This window comes from Sabethes cyaneus, chromosome 2, assembly GCF_943734655.1.
Source record: "Sabethes cyaneus chromosome 2, idSabCyanKW18_F2, whole genome shotgun sequence".
In the NCBI taxonomy this organism is placed as follows: domain Eukaryota; kingdom Metazoa; phylum Arthropoda; class Insecta; order Diptera; family Culicidae; genus Sabethes; species Sabethes cyaneus.
This window is the reverse complement of record NC_071354.1, coordinates 23,584,999-23,604,976: the sequence shown is the minus strand read 5'-3', so window position 1 is coordinate 23,604,976 and position 19,978 is coordinate 23,584,999. Positions and strand designations below refer to the sequence as shown.

Genomic DNA, 19,978 nt, shown 5'->3' with positions numbered 1-19,978 from the left:
GGCATTAATGAGATTAATGCGATTATGAATGTAGTTATTTTTCCATGTTGCATCTTACATTTTACATTCCATTTTGACTTTTCACTTTTTACTTTTTACATTTTACTTTTTACTTTTTACTTTTTACTTTTTACTTTTTACCTTTTACTTTTTACTTTTTACTTTTTACTTTTTACTTTTTAGTTTTTACTTTTTACGTTTTAGTTTTTAGTTTTTAGTTTTTACTTTTTACTTTTTACTTTTTACTTTTTACTTTTTACTTTTTACTTTTTACTTTTTACTTTTTACTTTTTACTTTTTACTTTTTACTTTTTACTTTTTACTTTTTACTTTTTACTTTTTACTTTTTACTTTTTACTTTTTACTTTTTACTTTTTACTTTTTACTTTTTACTTTTTACTTTTTACTTTTTACTTTTTACTTTTTACTTTTTACTTTTTACTTTTTACTTTTTACTTTTTACTTTTTACTTTTTACTTTTTACTTTTTACTTTTTACTTTTTACTTTTTACTTTTTACTTTTTACTTTTTACTTTTTACTTTTTACTTTTTACTTTTTACTTTTTACTTTTTACTTTTTACTTTTTACTTTTTACTTTTTAAAATTTCACAATTTATTGTTATAGTGCTTTATTCTTTCACTGTTTTATTGTTTAACCGTTTTGCTGTTTTATTGTTTTCCTTGAATTTGTTTTTGGCTTTTTGAGTTTTTGATTTCCGGCTTGTAGATTTTGTAGAAAATTCGAAACGTCAGACTTTTTGGGTTTTTGACTTTTCGATTCTTGAACTTTCTAAAATTTTGACTTTTCAACTCTTGGACTTTTTGAGTTTTTCTTTTCGACTTTTTGACTATTTGACTCTTCGACCTTTCAACTTTTCGCTTTTTCAACTTTTTAAGTTTTCGACTTTTTTGCTTTTCGACTGTTCGACTCTTTCACTTTTCAACGTTTCGAGTTTTTGTCTTTTCGACCTACTTTTTCTTACTTAGGCCATTACAAATATTTTATAAAGTTTTTGTCCTTCCGGTGTTCGGCCACTGAAGGGGGGGGGGGGGGGGGGCGAAAAAAAAACAAAGTAAATTTTTAATCGAGCAAAAAAACATGGATTTTAAGAATTTTTATTTAAGGTTTAAACGTGAAAACCGAATCTATTCTTGCTCATAATATATACGTGATTATTTTCTATGCAAAAGTATACGAAAAGAGACAAAAACGAAGGAAAATTTTTTTGGACGGTTTTCGGAAATTCCATTGTTCGCATTTCCATTTCTGTTTCGTACTAGAAGCGTTGAATTAACGCTCGAAGACTTATTTTTCGAGTTTTTCAGACTGTACAGCCCACAGACAATTGATTTGACAATTTGACTCATATCCTACAAATTATTTTTTGCCCCCCTATTTTTCAAACGAATTTCCAAGGGGGGGGGGTGACAAAAACTTTAAATATAATTTGCAATGGCCTTATTACTTTTTATTTCTTAATTCTTATTTATTATCTTTTACTTCTTACTTTTTACCTCTTACTTTTCACTTCTTACTCTTCGACTTATCGAATTTTTGATTTTAGGCGTTTCGACGTTTCGACTTTTCGTCCTTTCGACTTTTTGACTTTTCGACTCTTTGACTTTTCGATTTTTCGTCTTTTCGATTTACTGTTTCTTAATTATTACTTCTTTCTTTTTATTTCTTATTTCTAACTTTTTGTTTTTTACCCCTTACTTCTTACTTCTTACCCTTTGACTTATCGACTTTATGATATTGCGATGTTCGACTTTTTTGAACTTTTTGACGTTTCGACTTTTCGACTTTTTAACTTTTCCACTCTCTGACTTTAAACGTCCCGGCTATAGATTTTTCAACGTTTCGACCTTTTGGTTTTTGAATTTTTTGACATTGACGTCGACGTTTCAATTTTTCGTCTGTTCGGCGTTTTAACCTTTTGACTATTTAACTCTTTTACGCTTTGACTTTTCGACTTACTATTACTTACATATTACTTCTTAATTCTTACTTTTTACCTCTTGATTCTAACTCTTCGACTTATCAAGTTTTTGATTTTTCAATTTTTCGTTTTTTTTTCAACTTTTCAACGTTTCGACTTTTCGATTTTAAACTTTTCGTCTTTTTGAGTTTCGACTTTTCGACTGTCCGACTCTCAACTTTTCGACGTTTCGATTTTTCGTTTTTTCAACATACTTTTTCTTATTTTTACTTTCTACCTCTTACTTCTTAGTTCTTACTCTTCAATTTATCGACTTTTTCAATTTATTCGACTTTTTAAGTTTTCGATTTTCGACTTTTCGTCTTCGTCTATTCGACGTTTCGACTTCTAGCCTTTCGACTTTTCAATTTTCCGACGTTCGACTTTTTGGCAAAACAAAAACTTCGACCTTTCAGCCTTTTGCTTTTTCAACTTTTTAAATTTTCGACTGTTCGACTCTTTCACTTCTCAGCGTTTCGCCCCTTCGACTTTTTGACTTTTCGACTGTTTGACTTTTTGACTCTTTGACTTTTCGACTTTTCGACGTTTCGTCTTTTCGACTTAATTTTTCCTTATTATTACTACTTTCTTCTTTCTAACTTTTTGTTTTTTACCTCTTACTTCTTTCTTCTCACCCTTTGACTTATCGACCCGATTTTTCGACGTTTCGACCTTTTGGCTTACATCTACTAACATATTATTGCTCCTAATTTCTTAATTTTTATTTATATTTTGTACTTTTGAAAAATTCATTGTTTTTGTGTATAGTATTTTATGTTCGGCCACTGAAGGGGGGGGCGAAAAAAAAATAAAGTGAATTTTTTAATCGAGCAAAAAAAACATGGACATATACGTTATTATTTTCTATGCAAAAATATACGAAAAAAGACAAAAACGAAGGAAAATTTTTTTGGACGATTTTCGGAAATTCCATTGTTCGAATTTCCATTTCTGTTTCGTGCTAGAAGCGTTAATTCAACTCGGAGACTCATTTTTCGTGTTTTTCAGACTGTAGAGCCCACAGACAATTGATTTTATAAAAAGAAATTTGACTCATATCCTACAAATTATTTTTTTGCCCCCCGATTTCTCAAGCCAATTTCCAAGTGGGAGGTGACAAAAACTTTAAATATGATTTGCAATGACCTTATTTGTAAAAATCAAACAAGCCTTTTCAATCAGCGAGCGTACTAACGAACAGTACAGCGCAATAATTAAACTAATAAACAAGCCAATAATTCTTACACCAACCAACAAACACCCTCAAGATCAACTGCTCCAGTCAGCTTGCATCCAATTTTAAACAGCGAAGCTATATCCTATGTACAAACAACAGAAACAGAAGAGGTCCCATGTTGCTACCTTGAGGTACACCCGAGAGGTAACTGGGAAGAGAAGGTGCCGCACATGTAGAGCTCTGCCATATAGGTAAAAACTGAGCCATTTCGTAAAAATCCGAGACGTTCCAAGGGACAAAATTTTCTGCAGCCGTTTTTGACTTCTTGAGTTCTTCGATTTTTGACTTTTTACCTTTTGAATGTTTAATTTTTAATTTTTTGACTATAGAATTTAAAGTTTTAGTATTTAGATTTTCAATTTTCGAATATTGACTTCCCAATTTATTTTTTTTTATTTTTTTAATAAAAAAAAACAATTACAGGGATACCTCGATATAAGACCACCTCGTTATAAAACAACCTCGATATAAGACAATTCAATAAAAGACAATTTTTCCCTCGATCCCTTTGACATAGTTGGTAAAGACACTAGAGCAAATTTTGCATCCCTAAAGCGGCGCCATGAATATGTTCATTATTGCAAAATATTCCCAAAAAATGTAATAAACTAATAACTCAAACAATGAGTAATTCTCGCTGAAACGGAGCCACTACTGACACGAGGTCACAAGTATTGGAACTTTTGCTCTTAATTGATTGAAAATGGTTAAAAATAAGAATTACACTTTTGATACCTTGAAATAGTGGACCCCTCGTTCCCCAAGGGGCCTAACAGGTTCAAAAAAAGTTGAATTTTGAGCAAACCTTGAGATCTACATCATGTGATATTTCATAAATTTGCCATGAAACAACTGACAAATGGCCCGGTTCTGTAAAGAAGAAGAACAGGGCTTTCAAATGGTGTAAAATGTTTTTTGGCGGCCCTTGGCGAACGAAGGGTCCACTATTTCAAGGTATCAAAAGTGTAATTCTTATTTTTTTAACCATTTTCAATTAATCAAGCGCAAAAAGTTCCAATATTTGAAGACCTCATGTCAGTAGTGGCCCCGTTTCAGAATTACTCCAATAATAAATAGTTCATAAAACGTAAATACACAACACAAAGCAAAATTGGCGAATGCAAATGCAAAAAATTGTTGAAAAAATCATGTTTCAATCTAAGACAATTTCGATATAAGACAACTTTTTGAAATAATAAATTGTGTTTTATTGAAGTATCCCTGCAAAAACTTTGAGTTTTTGACTTCTAATATTCCTGACTATTTGTTTTTTAACTTTTTGACTTTGTAATTTTTTAGCTTGTCTAAATTTTAAAATATTCTGACATTTTCTGGTGTTTCGTATTTTTATGAAGTTTGTAGTTTTAATATTATGAAAATTAGAATTTTGAATTGTTTACTGTTCAATATTTTGATTTTCCGAGTTTTTGATATTGAATTTAAAATGTTAAAAATTAATATACATTTCTAAATTTGAATTTTTCATTTTAAACTTTGAATTTTGAATTTTGATTTTCGAATTAAATATTTTGAAATCTGACTTCTAAATTTTGAATATTGAATTTTAAATTTCGCATTTTAAATTTTGAATTTTGAATTGTGAATTTGGAATTCCGTCTTTTAGTAGGTTTTCTACATAAAAATGATAACGTAAATCTGAAAAGCAAGACAATGTTGGTACTTCTAGTTGCAGTGATTTATTCATATGCAAAGCAAAGCCATGGGTTTATACCGTCTTTAGACATTACCCTTCTTTATCGACAGACTTCGCAGCCGGCTGTTAGAGTACAGGAAAATTACGGGGCCAGTGCAACAATCCTACTGACTCTAACTAGCAAGCACCGCCTAGCCGAGATTCGAACATAAGACGACTGGCTTGTTAGACCAGCGTCGTACCTCGAAGCTAACTGGGCGGCAATTCATATATGGGATTTATTCATATATAGCCGGAATTAGTCATAATATTATATTATAATCAGTTGCCACAACAAGTTTATAACCACTGTGTTGAAGGGGTACTCAATTGACTTTTTAGGTCTTAACATTAAAGAAATTGTCGCTGTAAAGATGTTCCTTGTACGTTGTAACACTTTGTTAATCATTTCTAGCCTGAATTTCCTTTTTTTTTTAACTTAAAAACCAACCATTTTTATTCTCTGAGTGTTCATGTTTTGCACACGCACACACTTTTCCGACCCACTGACATTTCACCATGTTCATTCATTTCTTGCACGCTTTTACAGTTTTACTTCGTGCCGTTCTCCGTTCACCTCAGTCGGTTACGAGCCGTTGAAGATTCCAGTTTACCATTCAATTACCCGCAAGTTGTCTTTTTCTCACACAACACGCATGAAATTCCATAAACCTAGTTCGCGAGTGTAAATAACGATCAAGTGAGTTCGTCCGTTTAGGCGCATTCAGAGGGCGTACCAGCAATGGAAACCATCCCGGAATCGCAAGAGGTGACCTTACGCAATCGAAAGTCACCAAGAAAGGCTAAAACTAGTTCAGCAGAAAATGACACGGTAGAAAAACAGGACGCAAACGAAGAAAAATCGCTAAAACATCACAAAAGAGCTCAACCTATAAGCGAGGAACCTGAAAAGCTTAAACCACGTAATCAAGTGGCTGCTGCTGTTGCTGCTGGTGACAAAGATGGCGAATGCGACAGAGCGAATCCGTTTGTGATTCGGGTTCAGCTGGATGGGGCCTCCGTGCTGCTGTTCCTGGTGTCCTTCGTAACCCGCTTCTATCGGTTAACCTATCCCAACGGAGTGGTGTAAGTGGTGGACTTAACTTTGTTCCACTCAGTTCCATTGCATTTTACCTACTTTTTAGTTTCGATGAAATTCATTACGGTCGCTTTGCATCGTTATACCTGCGGAATACGTTTTATTTTGACCAACATCCACCGCTGGGGAAAATGCTGATAGCCGGAGCCGCCAGTGCCGTTGGATACAGTGGGAAATTCGAGTTCCCCAAGATCGGCAGCGAATACGACGCGGTAAGTTGCTGCTTTGCGTGTGAATCGTCGGCAAAACGTGTTTCTGTCTGTAAAAATGTTGGGCAAGAACTGGTTTTATAATTCATTATCGTCTTCGAGCTCAGAGCCGTCTTCGGTCTTCGAAGCGACCTTTAAAGTTTGCCGGACGCTTTGCGGACTGCAGTCGGCTGTGGACTCTGGCTCTGGGGTCCGGTTATGCAAAAGTGCAAGCAAAGAGCTCGGGCCTACCGAGTGAGTAGCAAAGCAGATTATATTAACACAATGTAACTGTGATTAGTCGGAATAAAGCTGCTCTCCTCGACATTCACTGCACAGCTTGAAATGGACAATGCGCGCATCTTCGCGGTTGGTTACCGCAACGCGCATGTTTTTTTACAATTCCCATCATTTCACTATTAATGGATATCAATTTGACTGGCCGGTTTTTTTTTGGTTTCACTTGCATGCATTTGCAAAGTGTCAGGCATCTCGTTTATGGTGCTGTTGTGCGTACAGCGCTTATGATACCTACCTTTTTGTTTTGGTTACAGTGTGATTCACCTGTTACACCGTACACAGTTGAGTGGATTTCACTTCGCGTGCCTATGCCGAAAATGATGACGCATTAACCTCCTAATGAATAGAATACCTACTTTTCAATCAATTTTGACATCGTCAAATGTTTATCAGTTGTAATTAGTTTACTGTAAAATTGAGTTTGCTTCCTACAACGTGTGGGTCAAGTAAATTAACTATCCCTTTTCGCCAAAAGTTTTAATTATGGTTCAAAATTATTCTAAATGTTGCGACTAAATTAAATTATTATACTAGGATCAATATTTGTTAGATTGTTCAACCCAGTCGCCCACATTTTTGCTATCCCACCCAGTCAAATAACGACCAAGAAGCACGAAATGAAAGTATCCATTGACAGCTCGGTATTGTTAAGTAAATACAGATTTATCATGTGTAACTTTTCACACTTGTTATGATATTTTGTGAGCTGAAAGTTTTGCATTTTTGTACAAATTAAATATCCTCGAAATAAACTCGACTTAGTTTGCTGGTATTTGTATGGTGTTTGGAAACTTCAAATGTCCGTTGTATGACTGCTAGAATCTCAAACCAGTCTGTGTACTTACGCCTTTGGTAACTATCATGCTGTACATTAACTAAATGTCTAGCCGGTCAATAGCCGTTTAGTTTCTCAATATTTTTCATTTAATCAAGTCTGGCGACATGGTAAATGCTCCTCCAGTGGAATGCAAAAGTGCACATGATGTATCCAATTGATAAATTTTTCAAAAATATAGCCAGTACCTATATGCGTATAATTGAGTTATATAGACTAGAATAACTTTTTAAGATCTTTTGGGGCGAACTAACCATCGGTTGAAAGCCCCATTAAAATGTAATTAAATAAATAAATATCACGATCATTCATTTACGTGATTTCTTTTCGTCCAAAATTTTAATTAGCGTCCTCTCTTTTTACGTCCAAAATTTGGATTGACATCTTCTGTTTTTATTGCCAAAATTTGAATTAACGTCGTCTTTTATACATCCTCCAATAGTAGACGTAAAACGAGACTTGAATGTAATAGTGGGTTTTCATTGTACTGCTCCAAAACTGGCAAGAAACTATTTTGGAGACACTCAGTTTTGCAAATTTCACTATATTCATGATATCTTTTAAAATGAAAAGTTTTAATTCGCTTGCCACAAGTACAGACAGCCTGCCAAACGAGATACACTAGAATCTCTTTTTACGTCCATTCATTTTACGCGATTTCTTTTTACGCCACTTTTTTAACAAGCGAAATTTGAATTAAAGTCCTCTCATTTTACGTCCAAAATTTGAATTAACGTCCACTTTTTTACGTCCAAATTTGAATTAACGTCCTCTCGTTTTACATCCAAAATTTGAATTAACGTCCATTTTTTTACGTCCAAAATTTGAATTAACGTCCTCTCGTTTTACGTCCAAAATTTGAATTAACGTCTTCTCGTTTTACGTTCAAAATTTGAATTAACGTCCTCCCGTTTTACGTCCAAAATTTGAATTAACGTCCTCTCGTTTTACGTCCGAAACTTAAATTAACGCCCTCTCGTTTTACGTCCAAAATTTGGATTAACGTCCTCTCGTTTTACATCCAAAATTTGAATTAACGTCCATTTTTTTTACGTCCAAAATTTGAATTAACGTCCTCTCGTTTTACGTCCAAAATTTGAATTAACGTCTTCTCGTTTTACGTTCAAAATTTGAATTAACGTCCTCCCGTTTTACGTCCAAAATTTGAATTAACGTCCTCTCGTTTTACGTCCGAAACTTAAATTAACGTCCTCTCGTTTTACGTCCAAAATTTGAATTAACGTCCTCTCGTTTTACGTCCGAAACTTAAATTAACGTCCTCTCGTTTTACGTCCAAAATTTGGATTAACGTCCTCTCGTTTTACATCCAAAATTTGAATTAACGTCCACTTTTTTTACGTCCAAAATTTGGATTAACGTCCTCTCGTTTTACATCCAAAATTTGAATTAACGTCCACTTTTTTTACGTCCAAAATTTGAATTAACGTACTCTCGTTTTACGTCCAAAATTTGAATTAACGTCTACTTTTTTACGTCCCAATTTGAATTAACGTCTTCTCGTTTTACGTTCAAAATTTGAATTAACGTCCTCCCGTTTTACGTCCAAAATTTGAATTAACGTCCACTTTTTTTACGACCGATTTTTTACGTCCCCCCAATAGTGACACTAAAAGAGATTTGAGTGTATTTCAATGCGAATTTTGTCGTTTTCTTCTGTTTAAAGCGGTTACCCACTTTGAACTGTTCTGTGATTTGTTGAAAGTTAGCTTTGACGTATGTTTCGTCCACCCCACTGTCACAAATGTCATTCCCATACATTTTTCGTGTAGCCAACATCGGATAAATATGTATTGGTAAGCGCCCGAACAAAATTTGTGTTTTGCTTTTTTTCTTTTTGTATCGGACGTGTAGGAAGCGTAAAAAGATGTTAGGCGCCTCTTTCCCCTTCAGTTTCATACGCCTGGTTTCGTCATCCATCACACAGCAGCTGTACTGCCGTGAATCACATAACAGTCCCATTTATATAGGAAACACTATAGAAAATAAGACTGTTATGCGATTCACGGCAATGTATCTGTACAGAGATTGCTGACAATTTTCGCACGCACACTTCTCCGCGTATACGTATACGCGGTTTGTTTGCATCTGCAAATTTTTTCCCGATGGAAACAAACCAGTAATACAGTCGAACACCAGCAATCCTTATAGTCAATGACATCACTTGTTGAAATATTGGAATTTCGGATGAAATTGGCCTTGATCTTTTCCTCCGTCTTCCGGCAAGCTGCTCCTGGTTTGTGATCCAATGTCAATCGATCCTTGAACATTTTCAACACTCTTGAGATTGTTGAATTACAATCTTCAGCTTTTTTCATGCGTCTCCACTTGATTCTTTTATCTTCTGGGCAAAATAAATTGCACAACTATGAAACTCAGAGGATGTAAACGATACACATTAAAGAGAAACAGCGCCTCTATGGTTCAAAGGTACATTAGTACCAGCGAGCCACATGCCCTGGCAGGTGTTGTGGGTTCGAATCCGGTTATAATCTCAGATTATAGCTTGGTTCGACCCATGCACCTTCCAGCATTGGACAAAAGTTAGGAGTCACAACGCGACTACTTGTTTAGCGCAGCTACTAATAACCCCCCCTCTCACCTTTCCGCTCTTTGTCCTTCACTCTAAAATTCCATTACTTTCTTCTACCGTCCCTTCATCAATTGTAAAAAAAAATATTCATTTATATGACTGACCTCATTTCAAGGTCAAGGCTTAACACAAGGTTGATCTAATAATTTCGTGTTGAACCTTTATTGCAAAAATGTCATGTGTATGACGTGTCCGAATATACTATTTTCATCGAATTCAAAGCAACAAATGATACTGTCAATCGAAATAGAAATGGCAGATCATGCACGTGAGCGAGCAACTCTTCCCAGATAAACTAACTCGACGGGCATCTTCTGTGAATATTCTCTTGAGTCTTGTTGGTTCACGATGAGGATTCAGACTTGGAGTTTCGTATTTCTTTTTTTTAGCATCATGGATCGAAACTTTGCAACTAAAAGCAAGACAAATCGAAAACAAAATACAAGAAAGCAAGAGACTCTTAGAAGAATAGCGTCAGTTTCTCACCTCGAATCATTGTAGATAGGTCCTATCGGTCGGATGGTCGCTGAGCTCTCGTATTCAAGACGTAGTTCCCCTGTCACCACCGACTTTTACACTAGCAAAAAGATCCAAAGACCCATTCAATCCGGATAACATGTTTATCTACCTTGGAAGATGGGGTCACATCTGTTTAAATTTATTCGCTTTTCTAGATCTACCGACTCTTCTTAGTTTTCCCTAGCCATCGCATCAACATAACGAATGCCCGAATAATAAAGAGTTGAAATCCAAAGGGCCGAATTTCAACAACTGTCACAAAAGGCTCAATCACAAAAGGTCGAAACCGTATTTGGCCTAATTCCAAAGGCCGAATCTTGTCGAAAACTATTCTCTCGAATAATATTCATAAAAATATTTTTTAAGATCAATGTTACCATCAAACCAATTAAAAATATTTACGTGCGTTTTAGTCTCTTTCTTCCTAATTGACCTAACGTCTTACGACAAGGCCTGTGCAGTATAATCTCTCCGTCTGTTTCGGTCCATGGCAACTAATCTCCAGTTCCGCGGGCACCCAGTGATCGCCAGATCTCGCTGCACCTGGTCTTGCCACCTCGCTCGCTGTGCCGCTCTTCGTCTTGTTCCTACCGGATTCGATGCGAAAACCGTTTTTACAGGATAGTTGTCCGGCATTCTAGCAACATGTCCTGCCCAACGTATCCGTCCAGCTTTAACCACTTTCTGAATACTTGGTTCGCAGCAGAGACGCGCGAGCTCCTGGTTCATTCTTCGCCTCCATACACCGTTCTCTTGCACTCCGCCAAAGATGGTTATTAGCACCCGCCGTTCAAAAACTCCGCGTGCTCGTAGGTCCTCTTCTAGCAGTGCCCACCTTTCATGCCCGTAGAGGACAACTGGTCTAATTAGCGTTTTTTACAGTGTACACTTTTTACGAGGGCTCAGATTGCTCGACCGCAAGTGTTTGTAGAGTCCGTAGTAGGCCCAACTTCGGCTGACAATACGCCTTTTAATCTCACGGCTGGTATTGTTGTCCTCTGTTGCCAGTGAGCCAAGGTATACGAACTCGTCGACTATCTCGAACTCAACCCCGTCGATTACCACGGCACTGCCCAAGCGGGCCCTGTCGCGGTCGGTCTCGCCCGCCAGCATATACTTCGTTTTAGACGTATTTATCCTCTATCCAATCTTCTCTGCTTCGCGTTTTAGTCTGGTGCACTAATATTCCACCGCCTCAAATGTTCTGCCGACAGTATCCACTTCGTCAGCAAAGCAGATAAATTGACTGGATTTATTGAAAATCGTGCTCCGCATTTCGATCGCCGCTCGTCTTATAACACCTTCAAGCGCAATATTGAATAGCAGGCAGGAAAGACCATCTCCTTGTCGAAGTCCCTGCGAGATTCGAATGGGTCCGACAATCCACCCGAGATTCTCACACAGCACTGGATCCCATCCATCTTAGCCATGATAAGTCTAGTAAGCTTACCCGGAAAGCCGTTTTCGTCCAAAATTTCCATAGCTCTTGTCGGTTTACACTATCATATGCGGCTTTGAAATCGATGGATAGATGTTGCGTGGGAACTCGGAATTCGCGGCACTTCTGGAAGATCTGCCGCAGGATGAATATTTGGTCCGTTGTAGACCGACCCTCCATGAAGCCAGCCTGGTAGCTTCCCACAAATCTATTGGCTATTGGCGATAGTCGGTGGAAGATGACTTGGGACAGCACTTTGTAGGCGGCAGTCAGGATAGTAATCGCTCGGGAGTTCTCACAATCCAGCTTATCGCCTTTTTTGTAGATAGGGCAGATAACCCCGTCTTTCCGTATCCCAAATCTTGACAATCAGTTGATTCAAGCAGCCAGCCAACTTGTCCGGGCCCATTTTAATAAGTTCCGCTCCAATTTCATCCTTTCCCGCTGCTTTGTTGTTCTTCAGCCGCTGGATGGCTTCTTTAACTTCCCTTATCGATGGGGGTGGCACATCTTCGTCGCTTGCTGCACCAATGTGGTCACTTCCTCCGCTATCATGGTCTTCCGCCTGTACGCCATTCAGGTGTTCATCGTAGTGCTGCTTCCACCTTTCTATCACCGCACGGTCGTCAGTCAAGATACCTCCATCTTTATCTCTGCACATTTCGACCCGCGGCACGAAGCCTTTGCTAGATTGGTTGAGTAACTGATAGCACTTCCGTGTGTCGTGAAAGCGGTACAGCTGCTCGAGTTCTTCGCACTCCTTCTCATCTTGGTGGCGCTTCTTCTCCTTGAAGAGTCGGGTTTGCTGTCTCCGCTTCTGTTTGTATCGCTCCACATTCTGACGGGTGGCTCTACGCAGCATTTGTACCCGCGCTGCGTTCTTTTCAGCCAATATCTGCTGGCATTCTTCGTCAAACCATTCGTTACGTCGATTTGGTGCCACACGGCCTAGGACGTTCTCAGCTACGCTGTTAATGGCTGTTTTCACGGCATTCCAACAGTCCTCAAGAGGGGCTTCATCCAGCTCACCCTCTTTCGGCAGCGCGGTTTCGAGAGATAACGCGTAGTTTTCAGCGACTTCCGGTTGCTTCAGTAGCGCTAGATTATACCGTGGCGGGCGCCGGTATCGTGTGTTGTTCACAACAGATAGTTTTTGACGTATCCCTATCATCACTAGATAGTGATCCGAACCGATGTTAGCGCCCGAATAGGTTCTGACGTCGATAATGTCTGAAAAGTGCCGATCATCTATCAGAACGTGGTCGATTTGTGATTCTGTCTGGTTGGGTGATCTCCAGGTGTACCGTTGTTAGAGGTTATGTTGAAAGAAGGCACTACGTATGGCCATGTTCTTGGAGGCGGCTAGGTCGACAAGTCTTAGGCCGTTTGTTTGCGGGTGTGCGCTGAACCGTCCAATCACCGGTTTTAATTCCTCCTCCTGACCAACCTGAGCATTACAGTCCCCGATGACAGTTTTGACATCATGTCTTGGGCAGCGGTCGTGTTCACGCTCCAGCTGCGCGTAAAATTCGTCTTTGACATCTTCGATACTTCCGAGGTGAGGGCTGTGCACGTTAATTATGCTAATATCAAAGAATCGGCCCTTGATTCTTAATCTGCACATTCGGGGGCTGATCGGCCACCCATTACTGCATCTCGCCCATCACTTTAAAAGCTGTGCCCAGCTTGTGTGTATTGCCGCAGATCTGGTAGATGGTATGACCATCTTTATACGTACGTACCATCGTTCCTTTCCAGCATACCTCCTGCAGCGCTACGATGTCGAACTTGCGGCTCTTTACTTCTTTAAAAAACACGTGGGTACTTCCGAGGAAATTTAGAGACCAACAGTTCCAAGTTCCTAATTTCCAATCGTTAGTTCGCTTTCGTCGCCTGGGTCTTTGCCGATTGTTCCGATTAGAGTTATTATTACTTACGGAGTCCATTGGTTTGATATTTTAGTGGTTCAGGCCTGCAAAGCCCGTAACCAACCCCACAGTATCGCCGGAGGGCCAGCGTAGGTCAAAGGAGCCCTCCTCCCCTGTCAGCTTAAGACCTTGGTTTCCACCGGAGTTGGTTATCCGATCTCCACCGAGGTTGCTCGTGTCCCGGCTGGTACCACGAGGAGGTAGGGGTAGGAGTTGCTGGGTAAGAGGCTGTGGACCACTGTGGGGTCTATTTTATGCCCGGTGCGCAATGCACCGATGGTACGCATTACCCAGCCGTTTACCAACCAACCAGCGTTTTAGAAAAATAACAAATAATGAAGGGAAAAAGCACTTCGTAAAATTCTGGCACCACTATCTCAGAAAAACAAGACACAAACTCTGCACCTTAATTTGTAGTACAAATAGTATCTCCACAGAAATCACTTCTATTTAGGTGCATGTATTTTTCTAAGTTTACTGACTTAGTTGAGTAAGGACAGTATATACCCAACATTTGAGCAGGTCGAGGACCGAAAATATTTTCTATGGCATTCGGCCATTCGTGTTTCGGCCATATGTGTTTCGTTCATTTGTAGGTTTCCCCATTATGCCTACCATACCTCCTTTATGTATTTATACCTGCATTTATAATGTATTTATCCTAACGTCCGTATGAATAATGGGATGCACTCTGAAAGATGCTATACTTGCTTGCACATATAACTCTTCAATGACCAGTCTTAGCAATCTTCATAAGCAGGAAAACCCAAAAAAGCAAAGCTTCGGGCTTAAACTCCCAAGTAAAAATTCCAAAACCACTTGGTTTTACTTGAATTTTATAAAGGTTGTATTGCGATATATCAGAAAGCAGTTTAATAACAGTCATCAGAAAGTTCTGGTGGAGCTAATAGTTTTATTAGCGGTTTTATTAAATTGGTCATGTAAACCACTATACGAACTTTATTACGTTCTTGGAGCTTGGAATTGTTACTTAAGCTTCTTTCTAAGACTTGACCCTTGTTTATAGACAGACTTTGCATACGGCTATTAGAGTACAGGGCAGTTACGGGGCTAGTGTAAAAATATTACTAACTCTATCTAGCACTAGGAGTAACAACCAATTGACGATGAAACGCTTAGTAACGGTGGTGAAGCTTGCATGAGCTTAATTTTCGACGATCGAGCCTTTTATTGGAGTAAATATATGATTACATAAAATACTTGAGAGTAACTACCCTACATCATATTGTGTGTTCAATCACAAGTGGTGATTTTTCAACACTATTTGAATTGTATTACTTATTATCACGATTTCTTACGATTTGTTACGACAATTAAGACTATTTAATAGTAGGGATTAAAACCTACATGTAAGACGATCTAGCCTAATATGTGATTTTTAAGTAAGGAATTTAAATTTCACTCTTTTATGGCAAACTTTAATACCCTCAATAAAGAACAATTGACTTTGCAATACTTATCGGTGGTGACTGAACCTAAGCTGAAAATACCCTCCCGTCCCCTAAGTAATGAAATGGCAAAAATTGAAAAATGGGACGGACCAAAAATGCACCTGTAATGTGTTGGAATGAAACAAGGGCTAACTCTCCGCAGTGTGGAACCAGTTAACACAAACCATCGATATGGTACCAAAAAACCAGTAGAAAGCAATCTATAGAAAAAAATAAAAGAAGAAAGAAAGGCTCTTCCCGGTTACGATAAACTGCAAGTCGTGCCGTTCTTCGGTAGATTTTCGGTAGATCGCACGGTCGAAAAGGAAATTACACTGAACGCTCTATTACAGGTGCACTCGTTGCCTAGTGAAGCATTTGGAACTGGTAGCTTTTTGCTACACATAGCAACAAGAACACTAGAATCATCCTATGTCATTTGCAGCTTGCTATCCGTAACGACAAACAATTCGACAATCTTCTGAATGGGGCTCCCATTGCCGAAGGCGGTGTATTGCCGAACAATCAAACCGATTTGCTGCTAATGATAACCGAAAAGAAAGCACAATTTGTAATAGTGTTTTATCAATTACCAAAAACTGTTCTTTTCAGGACGAATATCTGTGTAGAGTGCTGGATGACTTCGTCTATGGCGGGTCAATTTATAGCATTATAACCAACTTTGATGCGAATTACATTTAAACTAATACTTGGCATTAATATTTATGGATTGGCTTTTCGTAATCGGCAAATAATAATGTAAGAAAACCACTATTTTACATTATTTTTTTAAAAATTAAAGTCCTTTTGGTTTTTCTATCCGCTTTGAATATGGCTGACGAAGAGCATCAGCAGCAGATCAGCAGATTATTTGAAGTAAAAACATCGACGTTTGAGGTTTAATTGAAACTAATTTCCCTTTTTCGTGCAAGTTTGATAGTTCGTGCACATGGCATAACAAATCCACGAATAGATTTTTGTCACTTTTATTTGTCCATGGTAGACGAAAGCAAATCTTGTTTATGACGAAGTTGTTTAAAATAGAAAAATGCGGCACCGTTCGTTTTTGTACGACGCTGAAGATTATTCTAATACTGTTATAATAATTATTATAATATCTAATATCATTATAATAATAATTGTTAATATCCTTCTATCATCATTCTATCGCGGCTGCTTGGGAGTTTTTATAGCACATTATAATAGTTCCCGATGTTACAAATCTGAGATTAAAAACAATACGCTGAATGAAAATCGTATTGTTCATTGAATCCATAGAAACGTCGCATGAAAACTTGATTTTTTCTCTTCTGCCGACGTTTCGAGCAAAATATTATTCTTTTTCAAAGCTTTACGAAATTGTTAAAAAAATATAGTTGAAGACTTCAATTTGATTGAACACCTTTGTACCATTTCAGAGTGTACCAGTTTTCGCCTTCCGTTTCATACCGGCCCTGTGCGGTACCCTTCTAGCACCCGTAGTATACAGCATCCTACGGCAGATCAAGTTGAGCCAGCGAATGTGTATCATTGGAGGATTTCTCATTTGTTTCGGTAAGAACCTTCAACTGATTACCTCACCTTTCAGGTTCATAAAACATAGAACTTTAATCTTCCACAGACAATGCACTCCTGACGCATTCTCGCTTCATCCTGATGGAACCGATGCTGTTACTCTTTTCCAGCGTTGGCATTCTATTTGTACTAAAATTCCTTAACAGTCATCCTTTTACAGTCCGGTGGTGGACCTTCGGTACCTTAGCCGCAGCCGCACTGACGGCCGGGGTCTGCGTGAAATACATCGGATTCTACAGTTACTTCCTTGCGTGTTACATCGTCGGTCGTCACGTTTGGATGCAGCTTCCCGATCGAACTCAGTCCAACCTCTATCTGATAGCTAAAAGTGTCACAAAGGCAGCACTTTTCCTGGCAGTTTCCGCGGCCCTGTATCTAGGTTGCTTCTACGTTCATCTCAACGCTCTTTACAAAGCGGGACCTCATGACAGCGTGATGACCAGTGCCTTCCAGGCGTCGCTAGACGGTGGTCTAGCGTCGATCACCAAAGGTCAACCTCTACGCATTCAGCACGGCTCACAAATAACTCTCAAACACACGCATGGTCGCGTATGCTGGCTTCACTCCCACGCCCATGTTTATCCGATCAAGTATAAAGACGGCCGAGGATCAAGCCATCAACAGCAGGTCACGTGCTATGGTTTCAAAGATGTAAACAATTGGTGGATAGTTAAGCGACCGGATAAGGAGAACATCGTGGTAGAGGACGAACCGGACTACATCGAACATGGCGACGTTGTTCAGCTGGTTCACGGAGTCACCAGTCGGGCATTGAATTCCCACGATGTAGCGTCTCCCATGACTCCCCTATGTCAGGAGATATCCTGCTACATAGATTACAACATATCCATGCCAGCCAACCTGTTGTGGAAAATAGAAATCCTCAACCCAAAGGATTCGAAGAACAAATGGAACGCAATCACTTCGCAGATACGACTGATACACGTTGACACGACTGCGGCGTTAAAGTTCACCGGAGAACAACTGCCGGATTGGGGATTCAATCAGTTTGAAGTCGCAGCTGATCGCAGACAGTTTAGTATAGACACTATTTGGAATGTTGAAGAGCATCGCTACACCCAAGATAAAGACAAGAAGGACGTACTGGAGAAGTTGTTGAAAACCGAGATGATTCCAACTGAGCCAACTAAATTATCTTTTTGGGATAAATTCTCAGAATTGCAGATGAAAATGTTGTTCCATGCGGAAAAAATGGAAGGCCACATGTACTCATCGGAGCCATTCGATTGGCCACTGATGGATAAAGGGATTGCCTACTGGGTGGATGCCGCGTCCAACGCACAGATTCATCTGCTCGGAAACTTGGTCATCTGGTACTCGGCTAGTTTCTCCATAATCGTGTATGGTAGTTTTCTGGTATTCTATTTGATCCGCAGACGTCGAAAGATTTTCGATCTCGATGAAAAAGAGTGGCAACAGTTTCGCTTTGGAGGCGAGATCTTCCTAGCTGGCTACTTCATCCACTATCTGCCATATTTCTTCATGGAACGAACGCTGTTCCTGTACAATTACCTGCCGGCGTTGCTTTACAAAATCCTACTGCTGTGCTTCGTTTTGGAACACCTTCAGCTAGTCATCAGGAAGTTTGTGAAGATTCAACTTGTGACGGTGATTTTTAACAGCATCCTTGCAGCCTGGGTGGCTGGAGTTTTCTACTTCTACTCAAAGTATAGTGTATTTTCCTACGGAACAACCGAACTCAGTGCGGATGAAGTGCTGAAACTTCGCCTCAAAGATACGTGGGATTTGATCGTTCATAAGCCGTAGGAAACAGATCAAGCCGTACTAAAATACTCGTTCTAATACTCTAAAAATAGCACGCTTAGCGTACGTAATTTTGTATAATAAAATGTTAACAAATAAAGCGATCATTTTTAGTTAGTATTTTGAGTTTTTCGATTTTGGAAAAAACCGAAAAAAAGGTTTATGAAACCCGTGGTAAAATGAGACTTTTTTACGCCTACCAAGTCAAAGTACACAATTGTCAGCTCCCTCTGGCTAAGATGGTCCTTGAGCCGTGCGAAGTTCACCGATACGGTTTTGCAGAACGAAATAGTTTCGAAGCAATAGAGTTGAAGACGATGGAACACGCGCAATACGTGATTATTTAGTGCGCTGTTCATAATCCTACCCATAAGTTATTAGGAGACAAAACCACCACTAGCCTTTGAGTGTGATTCCGTGCTGTAAGAATCGCCGCTTTGAAATAAATAAATTGTAATATTCTGCATTTAAAACAAGATATTAGTTTTGAACAAATTCTAGTAGCATGTCGATAGAATCGATCAAAGATGAGAGCCGAGAGGGTACTTTTACTACACTGCTTACTTTCAGGAGATCAATTTGAAAAAGTTATTGAATTTTCAGGAAAACATGAAATAAACTTGACTTTTCGTGTTTAATGCGGTTGTAATTTCTACATTCAGTACTATGTTTTAAAGCAGATTAATTTATTAAGTTAATTTGAAACATTTATTTCATGTGAAATATTAAGAAATTATGTAAACTTAGAAAAAAACTTGGATTTCCTGATTTAAGCATGATATTAAGCATGAACAGCAATGAATATAACACTAACAATCAATAAAATAATGATAATTTCATGTATATTTCTGCTCAGTTCTCTAGCACATTAAAAAAGCTCTACGGCTATTTAATTTACGTTTTTAGAGCCAGCACAAAGGCGGACCAGAAAAAAACTTACGTTGTATGAAATTGGTGTAAAATTATTTGGCATAACATCGTGGCTAGCACGTTTACTTTTGACGTAGAATTACCTATAACCACAGGGTGTGATTCCTTAATTTAGATTCTAGTTAGCGTTACGAAAATATGAAAGACTTTGAACTCCGCCAATTATGAATTAATTTTAATAATTTGGATAGTGATCGATTCACAATAGATGCAGCAATTATGTGATTTTTATTACAATTTTCTTTTGAATCTCTGAACAGGTAAAATTAACAAAAAGTTTCAAAGTCAAATTTCCCCATACATTTCCTTCTTAATGGCATTGTCTCACAGGCAAGGACGGCAGTTAAATACACCATCTGTTTACTGTGATTTCGATTGCTTTCCTTATCGAAAAATCTGTGACCTGCGA

General features: G+C 38.4%; 2 protein-coding genes across 2 annotated transcripts in view; both read left to right on the top strand.

Moving 5' to 3' along the window:
- Positions 1 to 19,978, top strand: part of LOC128734919 (eIF-2-alpha kinase GCN2) — a 181,904-nt gene that overhangs the window by 88,375 nt on the left and 73,551 nt on the right. The window lies entirely within an intron of this gene.
- On the top strand, positions 5,653 to 18,642 carry LOC128734923 (protein O-mannosyltransferase 1). The gene is made up of 4 exons (XM_053829329.1): positions 5,653 to 5,996; positions 6,056 to 6,221; positions 16,698 to 16,833; positions 16,901 to 18,642. The coding sequence occupies exons 1-4, from the start codon at positions 5,653 to 5,655 to the stop codon at positions 18,640 to 18,642; spliced, it is 2,388 nt and encodes a 795-aa protein (XP_053685304.1).